At 42.8% G+C, this 18,801-nt stretch overlaps 1 protein-coding gene across 1 annotated transcript in view; it reads left to right on the top strand.

The window, feature by feature from the left end:
* COL27A1 (collagen type XXVII alpha 1 chain) overlaps positions 1-18,801 on the top strand; it is a 321,471-nt gene that overhangs the window by 241,539 nt on the left and 61,131 nt on the right. Inside the window, exons 38-43 of the mRNA XM_083158983.1 lie at positions 2,915-2,968; positions 3,058-3,165; positions 4,290-4,343; positions 6,483-6,536; positions 11,430-11,486; positions 13,692-13,745. Of these exons, the coding sequence (XP_083015109.1) occupies positions 2,915-2,968; positions 3,058-3,165; positions 4,290-4,343; positions 6,483-6,536; positions 11,430-11,486; positions 13,692-13,745 (381 nt within the window). The remainder of the gene's footprint in view (positions 1-2,914; positions 2,969-3,057; positions 3,166-4,289; positions 4,344-6,482; positions 6,537-11,429; positions 11,487-13,691; positions 13,746-18,801) is intronic.

The raw sequence follows: 18,801 nt of genomic DNA, 5'->3' as shown, positions 1-18,801 counted from the left end.
AGTCAAGTGCTGATCTCTGCAATTTTTATACCATCTATAAAACCCTGAATTTGCTGTGTCATCATTGCATAGCAATTCATCATTGCTGGATTCCAGCGTTGTGCGACACCACAACCATAGACGGAACGTCTCACTTTTCCAGTATGAGAGATCTAGGCACTGAAAATCATGTTTTTCAAGAATGTTTGAAGATCAAGAGAAGCATTAGTAATCTTTCAAATGTCTTGTAACCCTGCTGCCACCATTATATATTGGACGGAAGCAAGTCCATGTTTAATATACAGATGGAGCCACCCTCATCTACGCTGCCTGCGTTTGTCCCAATAACACGTCGTAGCATGCCTGGTTGCACGGCGGCACACTAAGGCTCAGCATGGTGTATGGCGTTACTGGTGAGTGCAATACCAGCAATCATCCACCAGATGTCGCTTTTTAAAATCACCACTGCACATGCGTCAGATGTCTTATTCAATACTATATTAAAAGAATCTGCATTGCGCATGCATGAAGTCTCCATTGAAATGCACTAAAGCACAAGAACTACTTTAATGTACAATATTGTACTGTACAGTATGTTAAATAGACATTCTTCTCAGAAAATACTATTGCATTGACGTGCATCTCATTACGCTATTTTTAATTGGTTATGGGGACTCACTTGAGTGTACAGTATGGTTGTAGTACATACAGTAGTGTGCGAGACTCTGGTTAACAAAATGGCTACCATGTTTCAACCAGGGAGTAGTTTACACTTGTGTAAGGGAAAAAGAAACTCGGGTATTTACCAACAGGTAAAGAGTTGGCGCCTTGAAATGGGGGTGTAAGTGAATAAGCAGCTTACACAAAGGAATAGTCAATTCCTAAAGCACAATGTACAAAAAGAAAAAAAGGAAAGTGGAGCGCTAAAGACTCTATCTAAAAAAAAATTTTTTTTTTAAATGATAATAAGATCAATTGGGTATCACAAATTATATCATATTTATTAATCAATCTAAGATAATGAATAAATCATTAATGGCCAACAGTTAAAATACTGAAATATTTAAAATACTGGACTGAGCAATATACTTATCCCGTTTGTAGCCATATCGATCCCAAAGATGGTTTTGTCCTCCTTGTTTTCAAATATTACTGGAGCTTGTATTTGAAAAAGTTGTTCGCTTTAGACGACGAAATACGTCAGGATACAGCCTTGTACTTCCTATCTGGACTTTGTAGCAAACCTACTACATACCCTGCTGGGACTGCTAACCCCACCAATTGTCCAGGTCCACCTTCCTCCCCTGGAACCAAGCAATCGGGACGCCATCACCTGCTCAATCTTTGGGTTTCCTTTTCGACTGCCTGTGAAGCCTGCCCCAATTAAGGAGGTCAGAGGTGCCATCACACAGTGCCAGGTTTATGGATACCCACAAATACAAGCTCCAGTAATATTTGAAAACAAGGAGGACAAAACCATCTTTGGGACCGATATGGACACAAGCGGCAGATTATAAGTATATTGCTCAGTCCAGTCATTTAAATATTTCAGATTTTTAACTGTTGGCCATTAATGATTTATTCATTATTTAAGATTGATTAATAATATTTGTGATACCCAATTGATCTTTTTATTATAATTTTTTAAAATATTTTTTTAATATACTCTTTAGCGCTCCACTTTCCTTTTTTTATTTGTGTAAGGGCACTGCTGTATGTGTGTCTCATTACGTTAAACGCAGGATTATGCTACTGTAATACATGTACAGAGCCATTTCCGTGTCTGTGGTGAGGATTGCTGTGCTTTATTCATCAATCTGGTCGCCTTGTCTTCCACTTGTAGTTTTCTCCAGCGATTCCTCCTGCAATCGGATTCTAGTGCAAGCCTAAACTAAATATAAAATGAATGTTTTCTCATATGAAAGGCTTGCCACATTCGCATTATATATGTTAATGTTTCCCAGAATGTGTCAGAGCTGAGGATGAGCAGCATTCCTTGGGGAATATGTTTTTGCATGCACAACAGATTTCCTGTTCTGTAGACGATTATGAAGAAGAATCCATGAAAGTCCCATAGGGAGATGCATCAAGTCTCGGAAAGAAATAAAGTACCAGCAAATCGGCTTCTAAATGTCATTTTTCAAACACAGCCTGTAAAATGTCCATTAGACGCTGGTTGGTTTGTACTTTATCCAATTTATCTCTTCATGGATTATTAAAGGATGTATCTAGCTTTACTTTAATAAGGGGGGGGGGATAAACTGTCTAATGTGTAATATAAAACACAGATGGGTTTATATAGATGATGCAGGTAACCTTTATATATATCATGGAAGGGTAACGCATCTAGCTATGTCACACTTATTATCACAGGGAAGCTTTTAAAGGTTCCACATCCTGTTAGGATTTTTACATCTAGTGAACTTAATAACTAATGGGCCCCACACACGGGCCGATATTCAGGCATTTTCTGAGCGATTTTATACTATTTTACTAATTCGCTCAGAAAATACCTGAAAATCACTGTGTGTGTGTTTGTGTATGTATCACACAGCAATTTAAATGCATAGCCCTGCAGGTCTGTGTCTTCCACCAATTAATAATCTGCACGCAGGTTATTAATTGGAAGGGGCCAGTGTTGTCAATAAAGAACATGGTCAATGACACCTCCCGCAGCACACATCGCTGTGCAGCGCTGAGAGAACTAATCGTTCTGAGTGAAGCAGCATCGATCAGAGCGCTCTCCGACGTGTGGGGTCCATAAGGTCTAAGCGTACACTAATTTACATTTTATCTGGGTTGATAACAATTGATTGGTTGATATCTGTTTCAACTTATTTGCATAAAAGTTAGTAACTCACCCTCTCCCAACCATTTAATCCTATAAAAGGCATCTGCTTTTTAAAAAAATTGAAAACACTTTTTCTTTTTAAAGGGAATAGAAGGTAAACCAGGAAAACAAGGCGAGAAAGGCAAACCAGGACACAAGGTAAGGCCCAGGAATGTCTGGGGAGGCCGATATACAGATTGTAGTAACAATTCTTGTCCCATTTGACTGTTTTGAGGGCTATTTTACAGGGAAACAAAGGTATTCAAGGGCACCTTGGAGAAACGGGTCTTCCAGGCAAAATAGGACCTACAGGAAATCAAGGCCCGAAGGGAAGTAGGGGCACCTTAGGGCCAGTGGTAAGTACATTGTTTAGTTTGCTTATGTTTCTGTTTTCCTGTTCAAGTATACATGGGGAGATTGGGAGTAGGTGCCTGTTTTCTACGATGTAAATTGGCTTGATTGGCTTGTCCCAGTAGCTAGGATTCACATTGACCGTTCTCCTATGGTGACTGTTCCATGGTCAGGGACTGTGACCTTTGCCTGAATTCTCCTCTTCTCCAGTTATGAGGACCACTGAAACTTGGCCAGAGAATTCGTAGGTTACTCTAATAGGAGAGACCTGTAGGTGCAAATAGCCTGTAAGCACTGGGTTTTGTTGGAGGATCTTGTGGCTTTTACTAATGAATCTGCTATTAAAGGTGCCCACACACTAAAATGATCTGCGATCTTAAGATGTATGCATAAATTTGCATTGAAATCGTTTGTCTGTCCGGGATTTTTATTAAGATCTCGTGTGCGTTCCTATGGATCTTTTGTTAAATCTTCTGATCTTTCATATAGCAGGTAAGATCAGAAGATTTAGCAAAAGATCCATGGGAGCGTGCATCGGACCGATAACGGACGGTTTTTGACTGATTATCGGTAAACATCAGGTGATATATCAGCCGATTTATAGAGAATCTGCAAAAAAAAATCGTTCTAGTGTGTGGCCACCAAGAGAGAGGGGATTAGAGATTCCTGGCTGCTTCACAAGACGTGAGGTCTAAATATACGGTTAATGTTTGTTACTGGCTCAGCCGGACTTTAGGTCGACAGGGAAAAGGTCAACAGAGTCGGTCGGTCGATATGATAATCGACAACACATACGGTCAACCTGAGTTTTTCAGGGTTTTTATCAATTTTTTTAACTGTTTCATACTTTACCATCCAAGCAGACTACCATTGGAAATGATAAAACAAGCACAATGGGAGCATAGCGAGACACCTTACCCGATGCATGGTGACAGTACTCTAATTGGGGGGTCCATGTACTACAAGATAAAAATTGACACAAAAAGCTAAACTCATGTTTACTTTTTCCTGGTGTTAACCTTTTTCCATGTTGACCTTTTGGGATCGACCTAGACACTGTCGACCATATGAACCAAACCCGCTTGCTACGAGTATTTGAGAACTGACCAATGCTTTGCTTCCTCTCTAGGGCTCCCCTGGGAGGATGGGCGCACAGGGAGAGATAGGAATCTCCGGCTATCAGGTAGTGTACTGTCTCCTCTATGGTCTTATGGTTACGCATATGCGGCTGTTGCAATTCAGTTATGTTAATAACTTCACACTGCTCTTTCTGTGACATTGTCTAGGGAACCTGCTAATTGTATTTATCCTCTAACTGTAAATTCAATTAGCTGATAAAATAAGTTACAGCAGTGGTTCTCACCCATGGTCCCCAGGACCCCTAATTCTTCGCATTTCCCACAGTATGGAGCAGGTACACAGGTGTTTTCAGGATTGAAAGTGATACTGGCGAGGTGGTGCAACTCCTTTAATCCCAACTCCCCCCCCCCTCCCTTCCCCTACCATTACAAGTGAGGGAACTCTGTTCCACCCAGATCCCATTGCCCCTTTAACTTTCAGGTCCAACGTCTAGTTAGGCTTAACAGCCCTAGAGCTAGTAGCAGATCCAATGGTGAGCCACTTTAAAATAAGAACATTAACATTGTTCAACATTCAATGTAGACCATTTTCGAATATCCACATATCGCTTCAATATGTTCCATATTAAATGATAATAGTACATTGATCATAACTGCGTCCAACTAAGCACCAGGTACACTTTAAAAGACACCGAGCATTGTCTGCCAGGCAGGTTTGTTTCACAAAAGAAGAAAGAGAGGGACCTAGAGCCAACCCTGAATGGGGGTGGGGACTAGAGGGGGCTCTCGGAATCAATGTACAGGTTAGTGAGACCTGTATATTGGTAACAAAGAAAAGAAAAAAAAAGTAGCAGCGCTCTGATAAAAGAAAATGTAAGATTGGATGATCTTCATGAAGTATTTCATTAAGACAATCAACAAAAAAAATAACACATGATGTAAAAGACATATTATAATAAAAACAAGATGGATAGCATGAGGCCCATTTCCACAATATAGCAGCAGTAGGGGGGAGAGTCAGTTCCAATTAAGTCGAGACAGTAAATGGATGATGATGATATAGTTACCATTTCTGGCTGAATAAACCATAAGGTCCAGAGCTGTCAAAAATTACCGGAGTCCACTGGCAAATTTGTTGGAGTGAATGGTAAGGGGATATGTCCCGTTTGGCCAATAGGATTGACACTGGAAGCATGATGGTAAAGGTTGGTAGTACCCCAATGGTGGAATAAGGGGTCCAAATGAAGATTCAGTTCTGCCGGGCTGGTTCGGATTGCAATCCCAATTGTAGTGGTGGAAGGTGGGCAAGCACTGCCTAGGGAGGAGCAGTTCCGCCCTAAGTGGATGAATTGCCCCTTAGGAGGATAGTGTTCACTCTGGTAATGTAGGTAAGCCTGCATACCAACTTCCTTTATGTAGTTTTTTGTAACAATCATTTTGTCTATGGCTTCCAGAGCCACATCCAGGAAAGTAATTTGTGTAGGGTGAATAGTGTGAGAAAAGTGCAAATTATATGTGTTCTGGTTAAGGGTATCAACAAATTGATGTGCCAAAAGTGAATACTCATCCCAAGGTTTGTTTCACACTTTAACCAGAAACCTCTTTTCCAGAAATCTCCAAAGTAGAGAGAACAGAATGAATTGCTTCTGTTTGATAATAATCTCACATAGCTCACAAAACAATGGGGGGTATTCAATGGCTGAAGATATTTTCAACAGTGGAAATATCGGCAGTTAAGGTATTCAATCCCGGCTGGGACTCGCCTGTTACAGACCCGCCTCCCTGTGGAGGTGAGTCTGTATTGTCGCTGCTTTTTTCATCAAAATGGACGGGTTTTCAACTATCCACAGACTTTTCGACACTCGACAGCCAGAAAATTTAATTCTGGCGGTCGAGCTACAGTTGGAAGAACCGAAAATGGTCCGGCATTCCGACTGTCGGGATGTTCCCGGATTGAATACCCCCTATGTGTTCTCTAGTCCCTGTCAGAAGCACTGCAAAACGTTTTCATTGTGGAGCTCAGTGACAGTGTGGTGAAAGATATGTAGCATATTTTATATGTAATTGAATTACAGTATGTTGTAAGCATAGAAGTCCAAATTATTGGGGGAAATCCTTTTTCCTGAAACCGTAGTCTCATGCACTCGGAACAACATATCCCCTACCTGAAAATGAAATGTGACAGCCAAGGAACACTGGTTAATGTCTATCTATGCATGATTGTGCTCTCTCTATCACAACAGGGACATGGCGGTCCTCCGGGTCCAATTGGGTCTCCAGGAGTAAAAGGCGAAAAGGTACGTGAGCATTGGGGGTTGAAACGTTAACTATTGGGAAAGCGATTAGATCTTTAATGCAATCTCACGTCATGTCGCGTGTTTATGTTTCACAGTCATGTTTCAAGAACTTCTTACACTGGAATTCTCCAATCTCAACGTGACCCTTTTATTTCTTTAGGACTGCGCTTTGCATACGTTTATACAGAATGATGAATGTGTTCTATGATGGAAAGCACATGATAGGAATGCCTGGTACACTACAAGATGTTATTTTATGCATATTGGGTCATTTAATGGCTACGTGCATTGTATTAGGCTCCGCATATATTCGGAAGGCTGTCTCAGTAGTATGTTATTGTGTAATGCTGCCCATACACTTGTGTCCATCGAACCTGATCGCATCTTGTGGTGCTAAAGTGCCCTCTTTGCAGCACCCGATGTCGCATGCAATCTTGAGATGGCACATCAGGTGCTGGAAGAGGGCGGTGTTTTTTAGCGCAAGAAGCGCTAGCGCTAATGGGCGGCGCGGGTCAGTCAGCGGTGGCGGCAGAATTGTTTTAACACTGGGCAGCCCTCTAATTGGCTGAGATAGCTCAGCCAATCAGAGGGCTGCCCAGTGTTTTAAACACTTCTGCCGCCACCGCTGACAAAACCCCAGCCACCCGCTAGCGCTACTTCTTGCGCTACATAAGGCCGCCCTCTGCCCGCCGTCTCCCACGCCGCAAGCGGTCCCTCCGGCCCCCTCTCCCTATCCCCACGCCGATGAAAAAGCGTTCCCTCCGCCCCCCACCTGTGGATTGCATTCGAGCATCGCATGTGGTTATGCAGTACATAAGATCTTGAGACCCGACATTCGACCGGCGTCCCCTTAAAAATGCATACAATCTTTCGATTTATCGGCCAGATGTGGTCGAAATCGAATGATTGCCAGTATCTCACATGCAATATCTCACATGCAATATCTCACAAGTGTATGGGCAGCATTAGGTCCTCTCGCACAGTTAGAAGTCATGTATGAAGCGTCATTCAGCTTCAGTCTTTGTGTTTATCTCGATGTGTCCAGGGCAGCCAGATTCCCACCAAAGCACATGGGTATAGAGGCTGAACCTATAGCATCCATTCTCCCTGTTGATTGGCTGTGATGTGTCTGTGGGGGTCATTCTGGGATAACATTAGTCAGCAGATTCCAATTAAACTTTTTAAGAAGGGTGTATCAAGCCTTGGATAGAGATAAACTGGAGACATTCCCTAAAGCAACCAATCAGTTTTTGTTATTTCATAGACTGTTCCAGAAATGAAAATGACAGAAGCTTGGCAACACCTCTATATGGCATGCATTCAGCATCCCAGCTTGTGGGGGTGCCGTTATTTACAATACCGATGCCGGCATCTCGACTACTGCCAGCAGACCGGTGCTGGAATTGCGACTGTAGGCGGGTTAGGGCTAGGCCAAGAAAGGGGGGGGGGCAGGGTTGTTTTAGGCACTAGGCGGGGATTTAGGATTGGACTGCGGTGGGATTTAGGATTGGACTGCGGCATGGGGAATGTTAGGGTAAGGCTGAGAAGAGAAGAAGGTTCGGTTTAGGTTGCGGGGAGGGAGTGTTCAGCTGCAGGGTGCACAGGGGGGGTTAGACGATGGGGTACAGGGGTTAGGGCTAGACACTAGTGAGGAGGGTTACAGTGGGGGGGGGGGTCAGGGGTATGGTAGATATAGTTACCTGACCACTGTCTGGTTTCCCTCCATCAGGGTGCCAGTACCTGTATGCTGACTGCAGTCATCCCTACCGCAGAACATCCCCTCTGCATTATCTCTCTCCAAGCCTTGATACTGCTCCCCTTTTGAGAGACTCCAACTTCCGCATACCAATACACACTAATGAGTCATTCCATTAACTGCTAAGGGCTAACTCAGTGATGTCATGAGTGTATATTGATGACCCCTTTGTGTATAATCTGTATCTTTCAATCACTTGATCATGAGCGCTTAGCCATTATCTGGTGTGGTACTAGTTATGTGCACATTCTTATGACATTTTGCATTATAATCCGTCTATCACATGGCTGCGTCTGGGCAATAAGGTTGGAAAAATAATATTTTGTTGGTAAAAATGTATATGTACATCATCAGCTGTATGTTAGATGCACGTTAATGATGCATGCACGCTTCCGTTCGTCGTTAATGGAAATCATCCCTCGTCTGAACATGACGTTAACGACAGCCATGATGCAATGCCATTATTGGGACTCTTCCTTTTCATGTTGTGGAAAACGAACTGTTGGTGGAACTTGACACTGAACAAAGTTCCACCCCGACACTCCTGCAAAGCTCCACCCCAGGCTCTTATTGGCCCACAACCTTCTTTATTGCAAAGCAAGGGTATCCACCAAAGGGTAACCTCACCAATGGTTCCCTTGAAAATGGTTTCATACCTTTGAGGGTATCAATGGTGCCATTAATGGGTAACCCAAAGATGGCCTTCCCTACCCACATTATACCCTGTATATGAGACTCTCACTTATCCATGATTTATGCATTAGGAGAGGGGGAAGGACCAGAACTTGTTCTGAGTGTTTGAATCAGGCAAGTAGCTTATAACATGTGAAGACGTCTCCATTCCTCCAGACAACTCTGGTTGGGAGAGTAAACTACAATTGCTGCACTCAGTTGTGTCATGTAATGCACCATTGGACATTTGCATATGTATAGATCATTTCATTTATTTTCTTCTCTCTATTTTAATTGGAAAGTTTTTGTATACTCTAAGATAAGAACTACCGTATCACAGAAGGATTGATGATTAATCCATCCTGTTTGTATTGGCCTGCAGCTGGGATGAGGGAATTTACCATAGTAATTCCCAGAATCCTTCAGAATCTAACATTCAAGAGCAATCAAGCTGCATTCTCCTGTTACCCTCTTTTGCTACACAGCATATGCATAATGGGGGGGACAGTGCAGAGAACCCTTTGAAACCCAGTCCCCTCTCACACACGTGCTGACTCAGCTGACTTGTAACCAGTTCAGGCTAGAATATGACTCATGTGTTTGGCTGGAGGTTAGAGAGCCTCTTTCTACGAATGCTTTTAGGCTGTATCCAGCTGGACTAGGCTACACTTCCATTGTTCCTGAGGCCAAGCATCCTGCAGTGAGAGGAAATTCCAACTAAGAAGAGTGTGAACTCAGGGCACAGATTACAATGGTGACACATCCCGCTATCCGTGCTCCCTGCTGGACGTTTGTAGCCATGGAAGGCTTTGGGTAGACACACAGTAATGGAAGCCATTGTGTGTAGAAAGATTATGTAACTATTATTATTGAAATGAGATAAAGGGTTGAAGTGGAAGCATGGGAGTTATGTTGTTGTTTGGCTGGAATACGCCCACCAAATTGTGCCCCTCCCCCCCAACACGTGACATTATGACCTCATGAAGAGGGGAAGAGACCAGGAAGCTAAAGTGCTGGACACAAAGGGGTGGCTCTAAAAGTAACACTAGGGCAGTGACTACAATGTGCTGTCCTCAGCCTTAAGCAATGGGCCGCATATCTCTAGTTCCTTGCGGTGGAAAGAAGCAAGGGACTACATTTTTGGGCAACAAAGTTGTTCGTCTCCAGCAGAGTTGTGCGGTCTCAAGCCTGGCAACTCACTTGCAAAACTGCAAAGCTAAAGCGTTTAGAAGTGCTCATTAAATACACCTGGCCTCCACTTTGTGTGATCAGACTACATGAAAATACAGATTTATTAAACTCGGTGAAGTGATAAATTCTTTCTCAACAGCCAATCAGCTCTTAACTGTGAAGTTACAGGCTTGGTTTGAAAAATGACAGGTAGAAGCTGATTGGCCGGTGATAAAAAACAGACACTTTATCACTTCACCGAGCTTAATAAATCTACCCTTGCCCTTTCAAAAGATATAGGGCCTTATTCTAGTTCACTCTGACAAAATCCTTCTTAGATGGGCAAAACCATGTGCACTGCAGCGGGGCAGCTGTAAAATGTGCAGAGAGAATTAAATTTGGGTGAGATATTTGGTTCCTGTGCAGGGTAAATACTGACTGCTTTATTTTTACACTGCATTATACTGATAGATCTCAATTTGAAGTAAAACCCCACCCAAATAAAATTCTCGCTGCACAAGTAACATCTGCTCCACCTGCAGTGCACTTGGTTTTGTCCATCTAAGAAGGAATTTGTCAGAAAGAGTGAACTAGAATAACCCCCATAGGCTGTCAGGCAAATAAGGAAAGTACATCACAACCTCTATAACATGTACCAGGTAGCTGTCCAAGATCTAAAATCAGTAGCTAAAGCTTTAGTGATTTAATGTAGATTGAAACATTTCATTCAAGTGATATCATTAACTCCTTCCTTTCCTGCAGAACAGCCACGATCATATGTTTTACGAAGCATGATCTTAATTTTTGTATACAACATGCTGGGTTTCCATCCACTGGGGCCTCGCATGGGCTTAGTACAATACATGAAGTATCTGTGTGTAAACCACCTGCCAATTATAACACACCCATCTCTCTCTCTCTCTCTCTCTCTCTCTCTCTCTCTCTCTCTCTCTCTCTCTCTGGATTAGTCATTTGTAACCTCCAATGTTAATCTCTGGCTTTTTTTCCCTGGAATTTTCAGTGCTGCCTCTCATTGCTCTTAACTAATTTTCTTCCTCCTCCGTTCATGTAACTCATACATAAATTAGGCACTTTGTCCCCGTCCCACACACGTTGGCTGCTTCCAGCACGTAGTAGGCTTTTGCAGCACGGAGCCAGCTGGCATATACGTGAATGGTCGGACTTGGATTAGATGTAGGACACAGTGCTACTATGCCTTGTACGCCGTAGCGGCTTACAGTATGTCATATTGTCATTATGCTGATATATGTATAATATATTGTTTTTCTCTACAGGGAGAACAAGGGGATGATGGCAAGACGGAAGGCGCTCCAGGGGCACCTGGAGACAGAGTAAGACACCTGTTGCCACATGTTGCTGTAAATTCCAGATTGATGCTCCTGCTCACTGGCATTGTCACTAGAACTTGTTCTCCTTATTAAGCATTTTATTTACATCTATTATGTGCACTCACATTCACAGCCAATAAGTAATTAAGAGTCTCAGATTGCTACCCTTTATCCGTAAGATTCTTTATATTTGTTGCCATTTATGCTTTCTACCCGTTATAATCTCTACACTGTGCTAGAGCTTAGTGCTTCTGGGCAGCTGTGCCTTATTGCCTACCTGGTGCGATTTGCGAGGTGCAGGCTTTTACCCTGGAGTCTGTAATTCATCCCTCTTGGAAAAATAGTCACATATAGAATTATAGGATCCAGAGGGGAGGGGCTGCAGCACAGTTCGAAATTCAAATGGGGGAGCCACTACCACTGATACCAACTGCCATTCTAACCTGAATCACTGGCAGTTGATGCAGCTCCCCTATTTAAATTTTGAACTGTGGTGCAGTCCTACCCTCCCCCATACCACCACTGATCAGCAATGTTTTGACAAAAATAATGTCTGATGCTAGCAGTGTTGTATGGGAACTTTAGGTACCTGATTTGTCTTATTCACTATTGTATTGAGGCAAGATGTATGAGGAAACATCTGTGTGTGTGTATATATACTGTATATGTGTGTGTATATATATATATTATATATATTGTGCAAAGGTGGATCAATAAGTACCTATGTTTCACAAAAAAAATATTTATTTTTCAAGAAAATTACTTTCACGGCAATACACATTTCCCAATGTCCATTCCATTTATTTAAACCCTCCAAAAAATACAATTTGTCTCGACGATGACCTCCTTCCTTGAGCTGAAATTTTTTTCCCCACAAGCCACGTTTTCAGGTAAGAGAACAGAAAGAAGTTGTAGGGACAACGCCTCTTGTCTTCAAACACAGGTACTTATTGATCCACATAAATATATATATATATAGTGCAAAGTCAATCAGGAACTCAGAGTGGTGTAACCAGCAAATAAGGGACCCGGTGCCATGCGTGGTACTCTCGTACATTAGTATAAGGGACAGGGAATTCTTCACAGCAAAGAAATACATCAGACCACTGTCTGCATGCGTTTTAATGAACCGTTTTCAAGCTTGACAACGGTTCATTAAAACCGAAATGTCGCTTGCAGACAGTGGTCTGATGTATTTCTTTGCTGTGAAGACCGACGAGTGCCAGTGATTCCCTGTCCCTATATGTATATATATATATATATATATATATATATATATATATATATATATATAATACCCAATAATCCACCACGCGCTGAAATTATAGGTAAATTATTATCAAATGAAATTGGCTGCCTCACCACAGTGTCCCCCGAGGGTTAAGGGACCAAAACAGAGGGCTCATGTACATATGTTATCTGTGACAACAAGATCTACTTCAATAAAATAAGAATTGGACTTTTCGTCTCCTCTTGCTTCACTTGACAGTGGATCATTCACTGTATGGACATTTAGGCGCCACACCACAATTGTGTTGTATAATATATATATATATATATATACTGTGTATCTATATACATAAACACGCACAAATCTACCCACATATGAACACACTGGCTATGCGATATAGCTGTGAATGATACGATGTATTGCTGGTACACACTGGCCGATGTACCACCGATATATTGGCTGTTCAATTGTATGGGCAATATATTGGCCAGTGTGTACGCACCTTAAGGATGCTTTCTGCATTCACCACCTATTCAGTATACAGTATGGTTTCAAGAGATGAGCATCACAGATTGTAATAGTGTGTATGCATGAATCTGCATTTATATCTGGGCTCAAGTGTAATTCTAAGAAGAAACAGATCAGAAGTATGTTTGTACAAGTGAGAACCTAGCTATACAGTCCATGTTTTCCATACATCCTTGCTGCACCACTGATGTATTCAGTATTAAGTGACATTAAAAGATCCACAGGTGGCACAAATTATTTCAGTTGAGATTCTCTGGAAAGACTAGGAAAACATGCACCTAGCCCTGGATTCAGGAAACTCTGCTGTACATAATGATAATCCTCATCACTTTACAATTCATCACGGACATATAGCATCATGATCATTGTGTTGAGATCCTATTTATTATTGTGTAAAGTAATGGAGAGTCGTTCGGTGCGCATCATAATTAAATATTTTATTTCTCAAGGGCACTGTGGGTGATCGTGGAGATCGAGGAGAACCAGGGGATCCCGGATATGCTGTGAGTAATAAATATATGGTGTCAAAGATTATGTTTCTGTAATTCCTTTTCACTCTGGGATAAAAGTGTGAAGCTTGGAGAAGTGGTATCTATGTGCGGATTCGGTATGAAATCCCGACGGTCAAAATCCCGAATGGGTCATAATACCGACAAGGACAAAATCCTGACCAGGACAAAATCCCGACAAGGACAAAATCCCGACCGGGTCAAAATACCGACATATAGAATGTACAGGTGAAACAGTCAACATGACTTTCCGTCGACAGGTTGCGAGGTCGACATGTTTTTTTTTACTGTTTTTTGACCCGAATGTCGAGACAGTCGACATGGACACATTTGGAAGTGAACCACAGCCTCTCGCATGGCTTCGGGCACGGTGCCTCGCTGCGCTCGGCACACTATTTTACTATTTTATTCTCTCACCACACCCTAGTGGGCATGAAATACCGCCTGTCGGCACATGTCGGGTCAAAAAACAGTGAAAAAACCCATGTCGACCTCGTGACCTGTCGACGGAAAGTCATGTTGACTGTTTCACCTGTACATTCTATGTCGGGATTTTGTCCTTGTCGGGATTTTGTCCTTGTCGGGATTTTGTCCTTGTCGGGATTTTGTCCTTGTCGGGATTTTGTCCTTGTCGGGATTTTGTCCTTAACGGTATTTTGACCCTGTCGGGATTTTGACTGCATCCCCTATGTGCAAGGTTATAATGCTCCAGCCAATTAGATCCTAACTGTTAATGCACCAGCCAATCAGCTCCAATATGTAAATTATCACCTTGCACATAACGTTCTTTATAGGGATAGATACCACTTCTCAATAACCAGCAGAAAGGGCTGGCCTGGGGTACAGGGGAACCACCTGGTTGGACCCACTGCCTAGAGACCCACTCCTTCTGCTAAGAGTCTGGTTCTAGATTGTGCACTTGAATTATACTTTCTATTTTCTACAATGCATTGTTGTTATTAACCTTGTACATGATCATGCATACACTAGCCGTGTTTACTACATATATTTATCAAATGGCCCCGGACCATGCACTTACTAATGGTTAGCCAAACCTTAGTATATGCCCGTACCACTGCATTCCCCCGATGGGTGCTTAATGCAGCTGATAACCGATTTTTTTTGTATATTAAAAATCAGCGGTTTTGATGACTTCCGCTTGTGGGCCACATGGTCGACATGGTTCCAGGTCAAAAGGTCGTTAGTTCGACAGGTCATTAGGTCGACAATGTGTATGTCGACAGTCAAAAGGTCGACATGGGGTTTTTCACTGTTTTTATTTTACCTGAATGTCAACATAGTCGACATGGGCACAGTTTCAAGTGCACCGCATCCGCTCGCTATGCGTCAGGCACGGTGCCTCGCTGTGCTCGGCATACTATTTTATTCTCCCACCATGCCCTAGTGCAGTGGTTCCCAACCCTGGTCCTCAAGTACCCCCAACAGTACACGTTTTCCAGGTCACCCGACAGGTGCACAGATTATTCAGGCACATTTTAAAAGATCCACAGGTGGAGCTAATTATAGTACTTGTGATTCTGTGTGGAGACCTGCAAAACATGCACTGTTGGGGGTACTTGAGGACCAGGGTTGGGAACCACTGCCCTAGTGGATGGTAGGACATGAAATACCACATGTCGGCTCAAAAAACAGTGAAAAACCCCATGTCGACCTTTTGACTGTCAACCTAAACATTGTCGAACTAACGACCTGTCGAACTAATGACCTTTCGACCTAGACCCATGTCGACCTTTCCCATGTCGACCTAATGGTGTTGACCATCATGCTGTTGACCAAATGACCGTATCCCGGCTGGACGTTTAGCTCTCTTTATCACCCTTGCATTTTTCTCTTGTTAAGGCTTAATACATCTGCCCCACTGTGTGGTGATCTTGTTTGAGCAAATGGCCAAGCTATGCATTAATATTAGTAAGGACAAGGGTTGCAAGTACCCCTGTAGTAGAGCAGATGTTTAAAAAGGAACAGAATTTTGACATCAGGCTCTGCTGAAACCACTACAGTGCACTGCTTCCAAACATACTTCTAAATGAAACAAGGTGTCAGTGTCCAGCTTATTATAATAAGTGAACGTAGAGGAAAACATGATATACAGTAGTAATGTGACTGGTTCTAGTGTCCAAAACCTTGAGGAAGGAATGTAGACTAGACTCTGAAGTCCCTCTTTGGAATTCTAGATGCACCATTGAAGTGTCTCTTCTTTACTAGGGGCTAAAAACCATACTGCACTGCAGGTGGGGGCAGATGTAACGTGCAGAGAGAGTTAGATTTGGGGGGTGTGTGTTCAGGTAATTTTCCCAGGACCCAGCGGCTGCAATAGAAACAGGCTGATCGGGGCTGGAACTGACATCACACAACTTCCCTTCAAAAGCTTGGGCATGCCTGACTTTTCCCTGTCACTCCCAGAAAACGGCTGTTTACCGCTCCCAAACATTGGCTTTCTCTCACTCAACTTGCCTACAGCCAGCAATAAAAGTAGCAGGATTTTGTTGCAGGATGGCCTCACGCATGTGCAATCGTCAGAATTCGCAGGCAGGGTAATAATCAGAGCTGTGTGATCAGGTCTGAATAACCCCCATAGCTTGGTAGATTCGTGACCTGGAGAAAGGAATATACAAATGATGTTACAGCAAGCATAACTGACAAGTCATGATTTATCATTTGATCTTTTCAACCTTTATCAGGCTTATTTAGTCAGTATACAAAGTTGTGGGGTGGGGGTTTGGTCTAGATATTGTGCTAAATAATTATGGACCAGCAACAGTTTTACTGATCTTCAGTGCTGGGTGCTGAGCTGGGGAGAGAGGCAGCAGCAGCCTGTCCTCTCTCCCTGAGCGGATGTCCCATCTGGCCGCCCTCGCTGATGTATTTTTTTTATTTTACAGGGGTGTGGTCACGCCCTATACCTTTGACCATGTCCCTTATTTTTTACTGGGGCTCTGCAAAACTGTCGGCACAGCGGACTACAAACTGCATCAGCTGCAACCCATAAAAGCCAGAAAGGGCTCCCATATTCGCAGGGGAGTAGCTTCCAATGGGAAGTCAGTGCCACTGCTAGTAAGTCCCTTCTGGACTTAAATTTGTAACCTGGACTGGCAGTCCCAGGCTGCAATTATCATGCAGTTCTTGCTATGGGAAGTCACTGCCACTACTAGTTAGTCCCTGGGGGTGGCAGATTTTACTGGGGAGGGGCTACAGCCCTGTAGCCCCTAGACATAATCCACCACTGCTCAAGACTGTTATTTCATCATACATTTTGGGCCTGACTCAGTTGGGAGCATTGACAATATAGAGCCAGTTACTGTGCACTTTAGGCAAACTATGTTGCACTGCAGGGGGCAAATACATTTGTTTCTGCATGCAGGATAAATACTGGCTGATTTTATGGAATCGGTACATCTGTCAGAATGAACTTAGGTCTACAGTCATTAGGTTGACCCCATTAGGTCGACTGGCTGGAAGGTCGACCTGATTTAAGGTCGACATGGACCAAGGTCGACATGACTTAAGGTCGAATTTGCATAAAGGTCGACATGAGGAAGGTCGACTGGTCATAAGGTCGACATGGGTTTTTCACTGTTTTTTAATCCGAATGTCAACACAGTCGACATGGACACAGTTGGCAATGAGAATCGGACCCTCGCATCGCTCGCTTTGCTCGCAATGCATCGTGCACGGTGGCTCGCTCGCCACAGCTTTAACCCCTTCCCGACATTTGACGTACATTTACGTCATGGCCGGGAGGTACTTCCCGACACATGGCATAAATGTACGTCATGACTTCTAACTGTCACTGCGTCTCGAGACGCAGTGACAGTTAGGTGATGTCTGCTGTCCCTGACAGCAGACATCCCCCCTCGCCGCCCAGGGGGGGCAGGGGTGCCCCCCCGGTCGGCGATCGCTGTGATTGGCTGTTCAAATCTGAACAGCCATTCACAGCGTTTCCTGTGTTACCGGCGGCTAAGCCGCTCGGTAACACAGGGATCGGTGGTGATCGGTGCTGTCAGGTACAGCACCGATCACCACCGATGTGCAGCCCACCCCTCGCACCCGCCGGGCACTCACCCGGCAGCAGCAGCGGCTCCCACGGCTCCCCCGGAGCGTCTGGAGCGCACGCAGCGCTGCCCTCCTCCCCCCTCCCCCCCCGCAGCAGCAGCAGCAGCATCAAGCTGCTGAAAAAGTTGTAAAATAAAATATATGCACTGAAAATATATGTATGTATATATATATATATATATATATATATATATATATATATATACACACACACATATATATATATATATATATGTGTGTGTATATATATGTATATATATAAATATATAAGATAGGAACAGAGTGCGCTCAAAGGTGCAAGTACACAACTTTTTACACAATATAGAAATTTTAATAAAAGCCAACAACACGGCTCGTAAAAGAATACAGTGATGATACAATCATATATTGGAATCAATCTTGACAGAATGTATGGTAATTCAATAAAACAGCAGGCCCAACGCGTTTCGTCACCCACGTGACTTCCTCAGGGGCAAATGATGACTTGATTATCAAGGCTGTAATTGTTCTAAAAATGACAATACAATGTATCAGAAACAATACATACAGAGAAAGATATGTATATCTCATTTAAGCTGGAGAAAAGTTCGAAAGGAGGAGGAGGACAAATGGAGAAGGAAAAAATCGAAAACCAATATAGCTATACCGCCTAAAAAAATATATGTATATATACTTCATTATCACTGCCATATTGTATTAACATCATGGGGAATATATCCCCCTTTAACATAAAAAATCCGCATAATTAATTCATAGGGTCAGTTTAAATATTCAATTTATACCCAATTAAAAAAAGAGAATATTACATCAAAATATAAAATTAACATCTGGACAGAATAAAAATTCACTTACAGCCAAAACAACAAAAGAGTGAATACCTTATTGCCGTATCTCAAATTGATTGTACATAGATAATTAAAGTGGATAATGATCTAAATGAAGAAATGCATACAATCGAAACATTAGATTTAATTCT

The sequence above is a fragment of the Crinia signifera genome, chromosome 9, assembly GCF_055691185.1.
Source record: "Crinia signifera chromosome 9, ASM5569118v1, whole genome shotgun sequence".
Classification (NCBI taxonomy): Eukaryota; Metazoa; Chordata; class Amphibia; order Anura; family Myobatrachidae; genus Crinia; species Crinia signifera.
The sequence above is the reverse complement of the archived record's forward strand: the minus strand, read 5'-3'. Positions and strand labels throughout refer to the sequence as shown.